Below are 17518 nucleotides of genomic sequence, written 5' to 3'. Positions count from 1 at the left end.
TCTAGGAGTTTTATGGTTTCAGGTCACACATTTTGGTCTTACATCCATTTGGAGTTTATTTTTATGTATGGTGCAAGAAAGTGGTCCAGTTTCATTCTTTTGTATATAGCTGTCCAGTGTTCCCAGCACCACTTGTTGAAGAGAATGTTTTTTACCCATTGCATAGTCTTGCTTTCTTTGCTGCAGATTAAATGACCATATAAGTGGGGTTTATTTCTGGGGTCTCTATTTAGTTCTTTCGATCTATGTGTCTGTTTTTGTGCCAGTGCCATACTGTTTTGATTACTATAGCTTTATAATGGGGATTCTGATACATCCAGCTTTGTTGTTCTATCTCAAGATTGCTTTGGCTATTTAGTTTCTTGTGTAGTTTCATTCAAATTTTAGTATTATTTGTCTAGTTCCACAAAAAATGTTAGTGTTTCGATAGGGATTATGTTAAATCTGTAGATTGCTTTGGGTAGTATGGACATTTTAACAGTATTGATTTTTCTAATCCATGAGTGTGGAATATTTATGTCTTTCCATTTGTTTGTGTCCTCTGAGTTTCTTTTATCAGTGTTTTATAGTTTTTGGAGTACAGGTCTTTCACCTCCTGGTTTAATTTATTTCTAGGTACTTTGTTATTTTTGGTGCAATTGTAAATTGTATTGTTTTCTTACATTGTCTTTCTGCTACTTCATTGCTAACATATAAAAATGTAACAGATGTCTGTATATTAATTGTGTATCCTGAGACCTTACTGAATTCATTTACCAGTTCTAGTAGGTTTTTGTTTTTGTTTCGTTTTGTTTTGGTGCAGTTGCAGGCATAAAGGCCTTTTAAAACAATACATTTCTGGGGCATTTGGGTGGTGCAGTCAGTTAAGCATCCAACTTATGGTTTTGGTTCAGGTCGTGATCTCAGGGTCGTGAGATTGGCCTGGTGTCAGGCTCTACATCCAGTGTAAAGTCTGCTTGGGAGTCTCTCTCCCTCTCCCTCTACCCCTACTCTATCCCTGTATGTGTGCTCGCTCGTTCTCTCCCTCTCTCTCTCTTTCAAATAAATAAGTAAATCTTTAAAACATAATACATTTCTGGAAGTTACTTTGTTCCCTACATTTCACTAACACTAACACTGGCTTAGTCCAGCCTCGCCCCCTGCCCCCGCTCCCCCCACACCCCCGCATGTCTTGCTGGGACTATAGTGGCTTCCTATATGGCCTTTATGCCTCATGGAACATTTAGTTTAAGAAGTGCAGTTGGTTCCCTATCAGCTTCGACCCAAAGTCTAAATTCTTTAGCCTCTTTCTAGCTCATCTCAATACCTAGTCTTTCCTACCTTGTGCTTTACCCATAAGATAATTTTTAGCAGCCCTGGATATATATCAGACCTGTTCAGAATTCCACTTTGCTTTTGTTCCTGTTTCCTGGACTTTTTCTTCTATTTCTGCCATCCCCTTTCATCTGAGAAATTCCTACTTGTCAAAGAGTTTGTTCAAATCTTGGTTTCTCTGCAAGTTTCCCTTGGTTCCCTAGGCTGATCCTTTTACTGAGTTCCCTCTCATCATACTTCCTCATAGAACTTGTCCCATTTTTGTCTACCTTGTTTTAGACTGTGCTCCACACAGAGTGGATGTGAGCCCTGAGTAGCTTTGAATTCTCATGCCTAGTAGTGTCTGGCAGTTAGATAATAAATACTTGTTAAAAAATAATGGCAAAAATAATAATTTTCTTAGAATTCCTATAAATGTCTTACATTTTCAAAGAAGCTTGACTATAAATTGTATATAATTAAACTAATTTTGGAAACTTAGAATTTTTTAATAAGGTTCATTAATTAATTAATTTATTTATTTATTAGAGATTGAGTTCATGAACAGGGGCAAGGAGTAGACTGAGAAGGAGGGAATCTGGGACCTCTGTGTGGCACAGTTCGTTAAGCGTCCAACTCTTGGTTTTGGCTCAGGTTGTGATTTCATGATGTTGGGATCAAGCCCCTCATCAGACTCCATGCTCAGCACAGTCTGCTAAAGTTTCTTACACTCTCTCACTCTTCCCCTCTCCCCTGCCCTATGCTTGCTCATGCGCACTCTCTGTAAAATAAATAAATCTTTTAAAAAAAATAAAAAGAGGAAGAAGGAGGAGAGAATCTCTAGCAACTCCCTGCTGAGCACAGAGCCTAATGCAGGGCTCAATCCCGTGACCCCAAGATCACGATCTGAGCCAAAATCAACAGTCGGACGCTTAACAGACGGAACCACGCAGGTGCCCTGGAAACTTAGAATTCTTTAAACTTTATAAATTCAGAAAGTAAAAGTTTAGTTAAGTAATTAAGACTTGAATACTACTGAAACTGAAAAATAATACTCTTTTTTCTATGTGAAGTTTGATTTGCTTTATTAAACAAATTTAGAGTTGTTACTTGGGACTGTGTAAATATGTTGACCATATAATCTAAGGAAAAGTAAGTTCCCCTCAATTAAAAAAAAAAAAAATGGCTTCAGATCTTTACCGTTAAACGTACATTAGTATATTCATTTCCTAGGGCTGCCAGAGCAAAGTACCACAGACTGCGTGGCTTAAAAACAACAAAAATTTGTACTTTCACGGTTTTGGAGATTAGAAATCCAAAATTAGGGTGTCAGCAGAGCCACAGTCCCTTTAAAGACTTTAGAGCAGAATCCTGTCTCTTAGCTTATGGTGGATCCTAGCAATCCTCGGTAGCTCTTGGCTTGTTGATGCCATCGCTTCATTCCTTCCCTCCATCTTCACATGGCTTTCCTGGTAGCTCCACGTTCTTCTTTTATCTCTGCATCCAAGTCTCCTCCTTTCTCCTACAAAGGTGCTGAGTCAACAGGTGTAGGGCCCACCCTAATCCAGTCTGACCTTATCTCAACCTGATTATATCTGCAAAGACCCAGTTTTCAAATAAGATCACGTTCGCAGATACCAGAGGTTAGGACTTGAATATAGTTCAACCCATTACAATTAGTTTTTGGTATGCTGTAGAATTATATTCATTTTTGGTTTTCTGATTTTCCAGTATATAATGTCTTTCTTAAACCAATATATACATATATTGTTTTTATTAACCCAATTTAACTATAATTTCATACTGATCGTAGACTTTAAAATTAATTTTAGTCACAAAAATCTAGTGAAAAGCCAATGGACTTGTGGCAGGATGGGCTATAGCCAGGTAAAAATGGACAGGAATTCAAAATTACTAACATAATCATCTGAATAAGACTAAGTGTATATAACTGGGTTTGGGGTTATCATGTATGCTTTGTCTTAAATGAAAAAATAGAAAATTTAACACTTAAAATCTCTATACCTTTCTTAGGTTTTATTGGTAATAAAAAGTACAAGATTAGCAAAATAATTGGGAGAAAACATGTCCGGGTTTAATTTTAACACATCATAACAACCATGTGTTTTTAAGTAAGATTAAATTGAGGACCAACAGAATAGTAAGTATTGTAGTTGATGTTATTTCATTATAACATTGCAGTGTTTATCTTGGTCACAAGCTTTATTTTAGAAAATAAGAACACTAACAACTTTAATCTGAAGACTCATGTGGTTAGACTCTTTCTCTGTATTAAAATTTAAAATTTGGAGTGTCTTGCTGGCTCAGTTGGTAGAGCATGTGACTCTTGATCTTGGGATTATAAATTTGAGCCCCATTTGGATGTAGAGATTAAAATAAAATATTTGAAAAGAAATTTAAAAAAATCTAACATTAAGGGCACCTGGGTGTCTCAGTGGGTTAAAGCCTCTGCCTTCAGCTCGGGTCATGATCTCGGGGTCCTGAGATCAAGCCCCACGTCGGGCTCTCTGCTCGGTGGGGAGCCTGCTTCCTACTCTCTCTCTCTGCCTGCCTCTCTGCCTGCTTGTGATTTCTGTCAAATAAATAAATAAAATCTTTAAAAAAAATTTAACGTTAAATTTTCTAATATTCCTAGATTTTTGCATAGCAGACTGATTTGAAGATTGACCCTTTTCCCCTTAAGATCGCAAATATTACAAAAATTGTAGCCACAAATGTTTAAGTACTGGAATTGTGGGAAAGGATTACAGATAAAATCTTAGAAGTGAATGGTACAGTGAGTGGAAAATTTAGGATAAAAAATTGAGAAATGTTAAAATTAAGAGATTTTTATCCCCCCAAAATAGTCTTTCTTAAAAAAAATGCTGAACAAGGGGCGTCTGTCTGGCTCAGTGGCTTAAAGCCTCTGCCTCCAGCTCAGGTCATGATCCCAGGGTCCTGGGATTGAGCCCTGCATTGGGCTCTCTGCTCAGTGGGGAGCCTGCTTCTCTTCCTCTCTCTCTTCCTGCCTCTCTGCCTACTTGTGATCCCTGTCTGTCAAATAAATAAATAAAATCTTAAAAAAAAAAAAAAAAGTGCTGAAGAAGGGGCATCTGGGTAGCTCAGATGGTTAAGCGTCTGCCTTTAGCTCAGGTCATGATCCTAGGGTTCTGGGATTGAGCCCCATATCTGGCTCCCTGCTCGGTGGAAAACCTGCTTCTCCCTTTCCTTTTACGGATCCCCTTGCTTGTGCTCTGTCAAATAAAAATTTTTTTTTAATGCTACACAAAACAAATTGGAAGAGTGAAATATAAATTGTGCTACATCATACACTTTGAACACCCACTAGTGGCCTTCACATAGTGTGCCAAAAACTCTTTGTAAAGAAAGCTGCCCTGCAAACCCCGACTACAAACCGGTTGTATACATTTGTTAATGGCTTTGATTTGGTGCTTTTCCAGTTTGGGAGCTGGGCAATATCAAACATCTACACTAGATCATTTTTTATCTAATTTTTTTTTCATGTTTTGCATCTGGTTTAACTGCTCTATGCTTCAGACTTTTTTTTTTTTTTTAAGATTTTATTTATTTATTTGACAGACATAGCAAGAGCAGGAATACAAGCAAAGGGAGAAGCAGGCTTCCCGCTGAGTAGGGAGCCCAATGCGGCTCCATCCTAGGACCCTGGGATCATGACCTGAGTCGAAGGCAGATGCTTAAAGACTAAGCCACCCATGCGCCCCCACACTATTTTTTTGTACTGCCATGAGTTGATGACTTAATACCAGCAATAAGAGATGACTTAGAAAGTGTAGATTCTGTCATAAAAATAAGCCCTACGGAGGTCTCTTTAAGCTTCCATTCCGTTGAACTAGATTTCTAAATTTGGAAATTCTTATCCAGAAACCGTGGACTTAGAGCAGTGAGCTTAAATGGTATTCCATCTGACTGTAGACATCAAGTGTCTGAAGTTAAACATAAGATAGTATAATTCAGTAGCCATTGTAACAAGAAACAGTAAACAGCTGACTGTTGTACTATTCTAATTTTAAATTTTAAATCAACTAAACTGTGAGGTGCATTTATAATTTTGGTAATCTTCTCTCTGCTAAAAACAGGGAGATGGTTTTTTTAAAGTATCTTATTTTCATAAATGAGTGTTATGTCTAACACTTTTTAGGGTTAATATCCTGTTTAAAGTTTCAGACTCCTTTCCACACTTCAGATTTTAACTTGTTTTTACATTATGCTTGCATTTTTCTGCCATTTTTTATTTCACTTCCCTTCCTTCTGGAGCTCCAGTTGGATGTGTGTTGAACTACTTTGTGTTGTCCCACAGATCTGTAAGACTGTTCATTCTTCTTTAATCTTATCCTTCCTTGTTCTTCATATTAGTATTTTATTAATCTGTCAAGTGAACTATTAGTTATTATCTTGCTTACTATAGAATTTCCATTTGGATTTTGTTTTACAGTTTCCACAGACTCCCTATCTGTCCACTCAGTAAGACCATGTTTTCCTTTAATTCTTTGAATATGATCATAAAAGCCACTTTGAAGCCCTTCTTAAATTCAGCATTCAGGCCCACTTGGAGTTTCTATTAACTGACTTTTTTCCCCCTGAACATGGGTCACATTTCCCTGTTGTTTGCTCGTTAACAATTCTAGATTCTATTGTGTGGAGGATTGTTGGGTTTCTTGTTTTTGGAATATTGGTTTTTTACTTTAGTATGCAGTTAACTTTTCCTGGATTCATCTGCAAATTGATCTCTTCTGTATTATGAAGCAACTGATATCTCTCTTCACTTTCTAGGATTTCCATATGTAGCTTTTTTAGCTGATTCTCTTGGGTCTCCCTTACACATGTGTGATTTGGCAGTCAGACAAGTACTTGGGCAGGGATTAGTTCAGATTTGGGGGCACAGTCTCTGTGGTTTCCTTATGCCCGGAGATTTCCCCCTTAATTTCCAGCTACTCTGTCAGCTTTAGGCTCTATCCCCTGGTGCTTGAAACCAGTGTCTTCAGCTTTCTGCTGCCTGAGCTTTGTACATTTGGGGACTAAACTCAGTTCTTAAAGAGCCTCAGAACTCATCCAATAGAGCTTTCACGAGTAGATTCTACTTTCACAAGTAGATTCCTCTTTGGTCTCTGTCTGCTCTTTTGCCTCCTGTGGGTCTTCCCGTGCATCAGCCAGGTACTTGGAGAGAGTTTATTTTCAGATTTTGGATTTCAGTGCTTCTGCAGTTCATTCATTTCCAGATTTCCCCCTTAAATTTCCTCCTAAACTGTCCTCTTCGATCTCTAGCCTGTAGAGGCTCTTTTCCTCTCACTCTTCCCCACTGTGTTGCCCTGAGAGGTTGGGGAAAGCCTTAATCTTGCAAGTGTATACACTTGGGAGTTGTAGCTTTTCAAGAGTAATTGCTGCTGGTGGTTTATGCTTTCTTCGAGATGTTTCCCAGTGCCTGCAAATAGTTATTTTTACATTTTGTCCAGATTATATAATTGTTACCTGTGGGAGGGCTCTCAAGACTTCCTAACTTCACTGCCATTACTGGAAATTCTTGCATTTTTATAAAGCTTTTCTGCAGTATTGGTTATGACTGTGATGTTTACAGCAGTAGGAGGGGAAACAGTGAAGGGCAAGTATTTGCTAATTTCATTCCAAATGGCACTTGATGGGCTTTCCCCTGTAGATATGCCCTTTTGAGTTTTTTTCCCCACTCGGCTGCTATTAATACTCTAAATATATAAGGGACCATACTTAATTATCTAAATATATTTGTGACTTCCCTCAAAAACTTTGAGAATTTTGCATTTCTTTCCTAACAGTGAATTATAAGTCATGTTACAATTTATATTTTAAGATTTCATTTTTAGGGACGCCTGGGTGGCTCAGTTGGTTGGACGACTGCCTTCGGCTCAGGTCATGATCCTGGAGTCCCGGGATCGAGTCCTGCATCGGGCTCCCGGCTCCGCGGGGAGTCTGCTTCTCTCTCTGACCTTCTCCTCACTCATGCTCTCTCTCACTGTCTCTCTCTCAAATAAATAAATAAAAAATCTTAAAAAAAAAAAAAAAGATTTCATTTTTATATTGGCTAATTTAATATACTGGCTAATTTAATAAAGGTATTATATGATTTATAATAATGGAAAAGCTGTACTATTTGTACTATAAGTTTATGCTGTTTATACTATGAATTTACACTATTTATTCCATTTCCCTTGGGGGAAAATGAGGGTTTAGGCTGATTAAGTAAAAGAAGATCAAATTTTGTTAATATCATTAACATCACTTACTGGTTGAAATTTTGTGTATTTTAAGAAAATTATCTGTATATATAAAATCAGTACTGATAAAACAACTTTTGAAGGGAAAGGAACTGATTATGAAGTGTACTTTTTAACTTAAGTAGCATGAGTAATTGAAGTCTGCAGACAATCTCTAAATCTCATATTAGTTATGAATTGCATCTTTTTCCACCCATACTTTCTAGTTGTGCTGCTACTGTAAAAGAATAGTTGAGGATTCTTGCCTTTCTTGTGTTCAGCCTTTAAAGGGATGTGTAAATTATGAGATAGCAAAGAGTCAGGAGCAGTTGGCTTAATTCGTTGGTTTCTGGAATAATTTGGGTAGTATTCCATACATTTGTTTACAGGACTAGTAAATTAAATTTACCAGTTGACCATGTATTTTCCACTTTGTAATCTGTTCTTAGCATCTTTAAAGAGTATATAGGTAACCATTCCATGGTCAAAACACGATCCCCATCTTTGCTTGTGTTTTCCCATTCTGTGATAAGCTCTTTTTATTTATATATATATATATAAATATAAATTTATATATATATGTGTGTATATATATATATATACACACATATATATATGTGTGTGTATACACACACACACACACACATACACACACAATATTTAAAATAAAAATGTTTATTCCATGTCCCAAACATTAGACAATTACATATTTCTTGATTATATATTTTGTCATCCTGTGCATTGCAATGTACCTATTTGAATGGAATAGGTTTTGTTAAGTATTTTTTTTAATAGGCATTTCTAAGTTATATCAGTTTTTTAGGTAGTATATTGAAAAGGTTCTTGAACTGAGAAATCCTGGGTCTTGCCTGTCTCCACCATCAAGTGCATGGCAGTTTCTTCATTTTACAGAATCTCATGTTGGAAAAATTAATTTCTAGAAATAAAAACATGAATTCAAAGGTTTTGTGTTTTTTAAACAAAAGGAAGCCCTTATATGTTGTGAATTAAGTGAACTCTTTGCCACTGCTTTGTTTCTGTAGCAACAACAAGCCACCGCTTTCATGGTAGTTAGCTTCAATTATTCAGCACCAGTGCCTGGTTTATATCAGCTATGTTAAGCAAAAGTGCTTATGAGAAAGGTCATTAATTACATTGAAATTTACTTTAGATGCTCAGGTAATGCTATGAAGGTAAAAATTGCATTTAAAAATTACTCCATAAGTAAAGTCTTATGGGTTTGACATAGACTTTGGGTTTGTGGGTTTAAAATGTATTAACAATACTTTCGAGATACTGGTATATTCTATATGTGAAATGTTATAGTTAAATAGTAGATAAATGACCAAAAGCTTGAAACATTTTTAGAATAGAAAATCAAATGCGTGTCTCAGTGGATTGGTTACTTTCATGCTCTTTTTACATGTGCTAAAACTGTGTGTTTTTGTATGACTTTAGGTATGTTTGCCTGAATTAATATAAAAAAATAAAAGGATAGAATATGAAAGATTCAGTATTCTGCTACCTCTTGGTGCCAGCTCGTTAAGACTAAAAACTTACCTTATGTTCTACTGACTCAAATGTTGGAGGAATTACATTCTGAAAGAACTCAGTGAAATAGTTTTTAGTGGTACTTTTGGTACACCACATACAATTTTGCCCTTTCTTAATGAACATTGCTTTCAGTGTGAGATTGCTGCGTTGGAAGCCTAAACTCAGTAAGGTTAATGGTTATGTTTTGTCACCCAAAATTCTGCCATATGAGATGCAAGTAGTTCCAGAATGATAGGAATGGAGAGTGTTTTGAGAGAATGCCCAAAGCCCAGCCTTCAGCCTACCCGTAATATCCATTAAGTAAAAACCTAATAGCTTCCTTTTTATGAACAGTTGGCCATTGACTTCCTTTAATCTAGCTGGCCATAGTGAAGAGCAAAACTATGAGTAAATGATATCTCATATTTTTTTATATATATAAAAGTTTTTTTATCCTTTGGGGAAAAAAAATATTTTTTCCCCCTTTCTGGGAGATTATCATGAAACACAGTTAACAGTTGAGACTAAAAAGTGCAGATGGTCCCTTTTGTTGAAAGTATGGTGAGGTTTTAGTATCCAAAATTTGGATGATAAAACTGAGCATTAAAAAGACATCACAGTATGATATTTATTTCTTCTGGAATACCTGAGTGTTTATGATATTTTAAAGCAAATTATTTTTATAAAAATGGTTGAAGCTTTGAGTAAGAAGTATGTCTGCTTTTCACAAGTTATCAGTATGTGTATGTTTGTATAACTGATCTTTATCAGCTGAAATGAAAAGGAATATGTTGTTGATTTTTAAGGAATATCTCTTAACTATAAATCCTTAAAGTAGTAATAATTACGCTCATTGAAAAGTAAACCTTTGCAAATTACTTTGAATATTTTATGGTTTTACTTCTCACATCTTTTCCTTTATGATAGAGTAAGTGTTCTTAAATGTTGCATGAAAACTACTGATACATGTTATTTATTAACATTTTCTTTTTGGTAGCCAGAAACAGGTTGAGAAGTTGACAGAATTCTTATCATCTATTATAACTCATACCTCAGTTAACTACTTGCTTGAATTATAGTCACCTGTTATATTGATAATTGGTGTTTATTGATGACCCAGTCCTTATTAAGTATAGACTTTCTGTCTAGCATATATAGTATATTTGCCACTAAAAGAAAATGTGCTTGAGTTTCACTAATATGTACACTCCTGGTTTTACTCAAAATCTTAACATGTGAATGCTGACAAAGTTCATGATACTAAACAAAGTTCATGATACCAAACGTTAATTCTGTAGTAGAACTACGAAGAAAACAACTTAGACTTACACTGTACATTACAAAGTGCATTGATTTTTAATAAGAACCCCATTAAGTAGGCAGGGCAGGCTTTTTACAAGCCTCATTTGACAGCTGGGAAAAATGAAACTCAGAAGTCAGATAATCTGCCCCAATGTCACACAGAAGTAGAGGCAAAATTTGGTCCTAGGTTTTATGTCTTCAAGTTCCTCTTCACTATACTCCATCTTTCTCTGTGTATTTGTCTTCTGAATCATCCTGTTGCTATGATAATAGTGTTGGAATCAGAAACCTAAGCCCAAATTCCATACTTGAGAAAAAACATCTACTCTATGTGCTTACTGCTGTGCAAATCCTATGCAGATTAAGAAGATAATTTATGTCCCTCATCTGTTTTCAGACAAATGCTTCTGAGAAACTGCACATTACTGCCTGTCACAAGCTGTGACATCTTTTAACACTGCTTCTGCTCTTTTTTTTTTTTAAATGTGGAAAACTCGGTTGTATGTTAATATAGAAAATAATACCTAAAGAAGAAAACACTTTTTTGAAAGAATATATTTTATGACCTGTTTAAAAATTTTATTGTTGCAGAAAGAGTTGAATTACTGTTACTTTCATTCTTGAATAAAATGAGCTCCTTGTTCTTTTCGTCCAAAACTGTCCTGCGGGTTCAGATTTGTCATTTTGCCTTTGCAGCAGTTAGAAGAAAAGAGTGAAGATCAAGAAGACAAGGAATGTTTGAAACAAGCAATAACAGCTTTGCTTAATGTTCAGAGTGGTATGGAAAAAATATGTTCTAAAAGTCTTGCAAAACGAAGACTGAGGTGAATATTTTTACTTTTTTAATAATCTTCCCTTTCACTCTGAATATTCTGGTGTAAATTCAGGGATCCCAGTTCCCTCCTCAAGTAAACAATGAAGAAAATAGTTTTAGTGACAAGCTTGGTCTTTCAGAGGAAGTGACATCAAAGCCAAGAGAATTTGTTATTGTTTGAAAAACCTTTCATATTTGTGCATTTTCCTTGCATACTCCCAGACAAGACCTCCTGAGAGTCAACTGGTAAGCTAAAGGAGAGACAGAGAAAAATGTCTTGAGTAGATTTATGTCAGCATCATCGTTCTGTCAAAGTAAAATTGGTAGTGTCCTTTATTTTAGGGATTATGTAACTTGAGGTATTAATTCAGATAACATTGCTTCCACTTTCTTAATTATAATATGTGCATGTTTGTTAGCTCTAGGTCTTGTCCACTTAAACATTTCTAAATAATTTTTTAAGTCTCTTAAATTATTTTTTTCACCATATTGGGCTACTTTTTAATATATGTCATTCTAAATATTTAGTAGCCAAGGTAGAAATAATCATTACATAGCTAAGTTTATAGAGTAGAATTTCATCAGTAGTCCTTGTTCTTTTTAGAGCACTAAAAAAGTCTCTACTGTGTTGCTTTAGTTCCTAAAATGGTGCAGTTTTGTAACACTAATATATTTGGAGAATTAGTGAAAACCTTCTCAGTGCAACTTTTTAAAATGTACTTTTCCATTGTCCTTTATTTACATGAATTCTTAGATTGTCTATCGTCTGTGTACTAATAATGTTTTTTCCTTTATCCCAGTGAATCTGCATGTCGGTTTTATAGTCAGCAAATGAAGGGGAAACAACTAGCAATCAAGAAAATGAACGAGATTCAAAAGAATATTGATGGTTGGGAGGGAAAAGACATTGGACAGTGTTGCAATGAATTTATAATGGAAGGAACTCTTACACGTGTAGGAGCCAAACATGAGAGACACATATTTCTCTTTGATGGCTTAATGATTTGCTGTAAATCAAATCATGGGCAGCCAAGACTTCCTGGTGCTAGCAATGCAGAATATCGTCTTAAAGAAAAGTTTTTCATGAGAAAGGTACAAATTAATGACAAAGATGACACCAGTGAGTACAAGCATGCTTTTGAAATAATTTTAAAAGATGAAAATAGTGTTATATTTTCTGCCAAGTCAGCTGAAGAGAAAAACAATTGGATGGCAGCGTTGATATCTTTACAATACCGGAGTACGCTGGAGAGGATGCTTGATGTGACGATGCTGCAGGAAGAGAAGGAGGAGCAGATGAGGCTCCCTAGTGCTGATGTTTATAGATTTGCAGAGCCTGACTCTGAAGAGAATATAATATTTGAAGAAAACATGCAGCCCAAGGCTGGAATTCCAATTATCAAAGCAGGAACTGTTATTAAGCTTATAGAGAGGCTCACATACCATATGTATGCAGGTAAGGAATAAAAAGTGGCCTGTCACTTTTATTTTCCTGCTTCCAGCTGATTTTCTTTGCTGCACAAGTCACTGTACCTAAAATAGAAAGCAAACTAACAACAAAAGATCTTCTGCATTATTTCATTTTCCTTTGCCTAAAAATACTGCCATTTATACTTTTGCTACCACATTTACATATTATTTTTAACTTTATAACCAGAATTACAAATGGGAATATAAAATCACTTGGCTAAATTTACCCAATTAGTGGTAGAAACAAAACTAAAAGTAGTGATAAATCATCATCATTAGGGTCTAACGACCTTTACCCCCCTTTTTTTTTCTTTCTTCTCTTTCCATTACTGAGATTATAAAGTCAGTAAAAATTTTAGTGTACATTCATCACCAAAATTGTGCTGGTAGTACAAATATGCACAGCATTGTTTTTTCCTGATTTCTGTTCCTAGAACTTAGTTAAATTTAGCAATCCTGAAACTCATTAAAGGATTCAGGGTTTTTTGCATTTTACAACCAATGTCATTTAAGAAAACAATTTTACCTCAGCAGGGCAGTTTTTAGAGACAAACATGTCCAGACTACCTAGGAAGATTAGTAGAGACCAAATCAAATGTAATGTTTGAGAATTAAGAAACAAACATAATGATTCTTTTAAAGTAATTTTATTTCTTCTAGAAAGTCACCCATGATAATCCAGTGTTCCTCAACCTTCAACTTCCCTACACAATAGAAGGATTGGAAATTGTAAACTGTAGCGTATGGTGTAGTTGAAAGAGCACCAAATCTGGATTTCCATGCTCACTCTATCACAGTTCCTTCAGGTCCCAGAACCTCAGTTTCCATCTCAAAAATGAGCATCACAACAGCAACCTCAGACTTGGAAAGAATAGATGAACTACAACATGTAAAAACTTCTTGTAAACATAAATGTAAACTTACTTTCAAAGAGTGTTTTTAATTATAAAGACATACTAACTCAAACATAACTCTTAAAACATAAATGCTACTCTAAGTAGTCAAATGTGAAAGTTAACCTCCATCCCTATAGTTCCTGCTTAAATATATTCCTATTTCTAGAAGATGTGTGATTCTGAGGGAGGGTTTTTTTTTTTTTTTTTTTTTAGTGTTTTGTGTTTTCATTTATTTAAAGTCCTCTAAATAGGTTCTCAGTTCTCTCTGGAAGGTGTTCTGGCACCAGTTAAATTAAACTTTTAAAGATCCACTGTAAGAAAGATGAATAACTTTTGATAATGTTGATATATTCAACTTATTACATGTCCAGTCAGAACTACTTAAATGGCCTGGAAACTATCAGGGCCTCCTTCAAAAGAGTGAAATCAAGTTAGAATATTTTTATCAGTGATATCAAAGCAGTTTTATGAATATAATATCTCATGATCTCCACATGTCTCTGTAATAAATAAGCCAGGATTTTTTTTTTTTTAATTTTTATTTGCCTCTAATTGGTGGTTCTTTTGATAGCCTTTTCCATAGTGAAATATTAGTGGTTTTTTGTAGGCTATTAAAAGCATTTTGGGTTCTCTAAACAGATTCCATTTGCTAGTAGCAGGCAGGAGCTGACACATGTTGAAGATAGTGAAAGACTAGCCTGGGATTCCAATTTTTCTGTTGATTTTTCACCTAGAAACTTTTGTAGTCAGTGTATTCATTTTACTGACTCAAAAATGAAAAAGAAGCATGGGAAAGTTAAATAAGCTGCCTAGGATTTTACATGAAAAAGAAAACGATTATTCTGGTATCTTTTTTACATATAAAACTTTTCAAGAAGTACCATTTTTATTAATAGGACCAATCTATTTTGTGATCTTCATCAACTTCTGTATACTCTTTAAGATCTAGAATACAACTACAAAAATGTTCATTAAATTACTTGAAAGTTATGGTTGCAAAATATTTATTTCTTTGCTTTTTAAAGGAATTTTTAAGGTTCTATAAGCTCAGATTGCTCTCCTTGCCACATTCTGATTTTTAAGGCTCTTACAAGATTCACTGATTTCTTTAGCATAAGCACTCTAAACCATTCATCCTTTTATTTTAAATACCTTTGTTTTGAGTTCTTCAATATGAAAACTATGGAATAATTTTCATATTGAAGTGTGGAAAAGACGGTTTAAAGTAAAATTAATCCTTGGATTTTTATCTACATAAGACAAAAGTTGTACTGTTTTGTTACTTTCCTGTAGAGCAGTGTAAGTAGAAAAGTGCTAACTAGTGTTTACTGTCACACCTCAGTGGTACTGGAGTTGGAAAACATTTTCAGATTCCAAATTTTTTAATATAATTGTTTCTGTAAAACTTGATTGTTGATGATAAATTTTTTTTTAGACTGCTACATTTCATAGAACTAACATCATTAGTAAGCAGTTGCAGAATTACAATTAAATATTTTCTGGGAACTGTGCTTTTTATTTATTTTTTGAATGAGGACACTTTAAAACAAAACTTGAACAAGCATAGCTGAGAGTTTTTCTAGGGTATCTGAAGTTTCTCTCCTTGACGTACATGATGCTAGCCTAGTGTGTAGATATAGTACTTTTGCTGTGCTATCTTATTAATTACTTTTGATAGTTCCTCTTACTTGTATTTAACTTTTAGCTTTTGAGTAGAATCGTATTTTAAATGGTTTTATTTCTAGTTAGTATAAAACACTGAAATTTCTAGATTTGTAAGACTGCAAAGTGTTTCACATTTAAATTGACAAGATTGTTTTACTTTTTTAAGAAATTAAAGTTTTTCAAAAATTCCTTTCATTAATTTCTTGAGGAATAAAATGCCAATGTTGACTTTAGAAATGTGGCCAAGTTTTTTTTTTTACATTTTTCTTTTCTTTCTTCTTTTGAGGCTTAATTAAATATTTTAACATAGGTCATTAAGGTATATTACTGGTGTAACTGGCATACACAAGCAACTTTCTTGAGTTGTGGTTCACAATACCTACAAATTAGTATTAATTACTAGTTTATTTGAGCTCTTGTATAAGGTCTGTCATGAACATGTTACTGGCAATATGGGATGTGTTTTCAGTAGATGTCTATGAACTCATAAACATGAAAGCAGTTATTTTTTAAGGTATCTTTCAGCTTGAAAGTACTCTTGAGTCCTCACTACAATAATAACAGATCAAGTTACTATTTGTTTTTAGAATTATTGGTCTGCTATTTTGCGGTGGTGGGCGAGAGGTTTAGTTGGTAGATATTTTTACTGGAGAGAACATTCAGTGCAAAATGGGCTGAAATAAAGGCTAAAATTTAACTTGCACATTTTTATTATACAGAATTTTAATAAAAGACATTGGCTGTAATATATGAGAAAATTTAATATCTACTAAGCACCACTTACAGACCATTTTCTAGGTTATGGATTGTTCAGAAATTGTCCAAAAAAAAAACCCAAAAAACAACAGAAGAAAAACTGGTTTAACCTTACTTAATTCAGAGTTCACTATGGCTTTAGCCAACTTGATCCCTCAAGTGTTTTTAATAATAATTTTGAAGCAGAGCTATAGATTTGCAGTTTTAGACAAGATGACCAATCTTTCACTAATACACAAAAACCCAAAGCCCCTAAAAGTTACATGATTTTCCAGAAATCATACCAATTAATTGCAGAATGAAGACTAAAACTTAGTTTCTTGATTCTTAACATACTGTACTTTCCACCATGTTAGAGTGACTCATGTAAGGCAAATTTTTTCAGTATTAAAATATATTTTTATTATATATATCAAATAATAAAAATAAAGAGAATTTCTTGGTTGGTTTGAATTGCCAGTAATATAAGTGGCTTTTTCCTTATTGGACAAACACAAGTTTACTATGAAGATTTAAGCAGACTAATTTTTTTTCTCTTATTGAAATAGATAATAATCTCTGGCTATAGATAAACTTCCATTTTAACGCATAGATTTTAGTATACAGTTAGATATTGGGCATCATAATTTTACTTTTTAACAAAACCCAGTCTACTGGTGGTGTTTGCTGTATAAAGGAAAGCTTTCTGGGAAAAAAATTAAATTTAGGTAAATTAGAAAATGCTTAATTGTCGCTTAAAAGACTGCAGCAGGGTCTTACGTGGAATCTGATTTATAGCTTATCTCTGAGATCCAGTATTTCTGGACATAGACTAATTTGCTAACTGCATCAGAACTTTGGAATCCATTTCAAATGCTGGAGAGGGGACACTGTCTACTTAGATCATTCTGAATCTGGCAAGAATACGAAGAGACTTTCTTACCTACCTTAAGAGGAGCACAAAGCAATGTTCATAAAGAAGAGATGAGAGTAGGAATTTTACTTCTGTTTCAGAGTTACAGGAAGGAAATAAAGTACAGATTAATTTGAGACTTAAAACGACACGAGTAAAGAAATGTTTGGTAGTGTATCTGGTTTGATAATCTTACTTTAGAGAAATGAGGTGACCATGAGGTAGGGAAAATTCAAAACTGATATTATGTACAAATACAAGTTTTTCTTATTGAAGTGTGGAAAAAAGGTGTTTCCTGTGTGTGGTACTCTTTTCTAGAAAGTGATACTGAAAAAACTTAAGCCGGTTGATAGTTTTCTTTAAAGTATTTATTGCTATTTTACACCCTCAGAAAATCCTCAAAAACCTGCATTAGCTTTCTTTTGAGTTTGCGGCCTATATAAGTTCAGTTTGGGTGTCTTAACTTTAAACAAAAATCTTTTGAACAATTTTTGATCTATAGGGCAGTGCTGTTCTATTTTTAAACTCTCTGATAATTTTTTTTAAGTGTTTGTGCGTCAGCATAGCGTCTGTTTCCTTTTTTAAGGAATTCAGGAGTGATTGTTTATAAATCCTTGTTGAGAAGCTTATT

The 17518-nt window shown here is 34.5% G+C and overlaps 1 protein-coding gene across 2 annotated transcripts in view; it reads left to right on the top strand.

The window, feature by feature from the left end:
• Positions 1-17518, top strand: part of SOS1 (SOS Ras/Rac guanine nucleotide exchange factor 1) — a 149225-nt gene that overhangs the window by 93889 nt on the left and 37818 nt on the right. For both annotated transcript variants that reach the window (XM_032881959.1, XM_032881960.1), the window contains exons 9-10: positions 11091-11218; positions 12009-12664. In XM_032881959.1, the coding sequence (XP_032737850.1) occupies positions 11091-11218; positions 12009-12664 (784 nt within the window). The remainder of the gene's footprint in view (positions 1-11090; positions 11219-12008; positions 12665-17518) is intronic.

Source organism: Lontra canadensis, unplaced genomic scaffold (assembly GCF_010015895.1).
Source record: "Lontra canadensis isolate GAN:19392208 unplaced genomic scaffold, GSC_riverotter_1.0 scaffold78, whole genome shotgun sequence".
NCBI classification, from domain to species: Eukaryota; Metazoa; Chordata; class Mammalia; order Carnivora; family Mustelidae; genus Lontra; species Lontra canadensis.
This window is presented reverse-complemented; position numbering and strand designations above follow the sequence as displayed.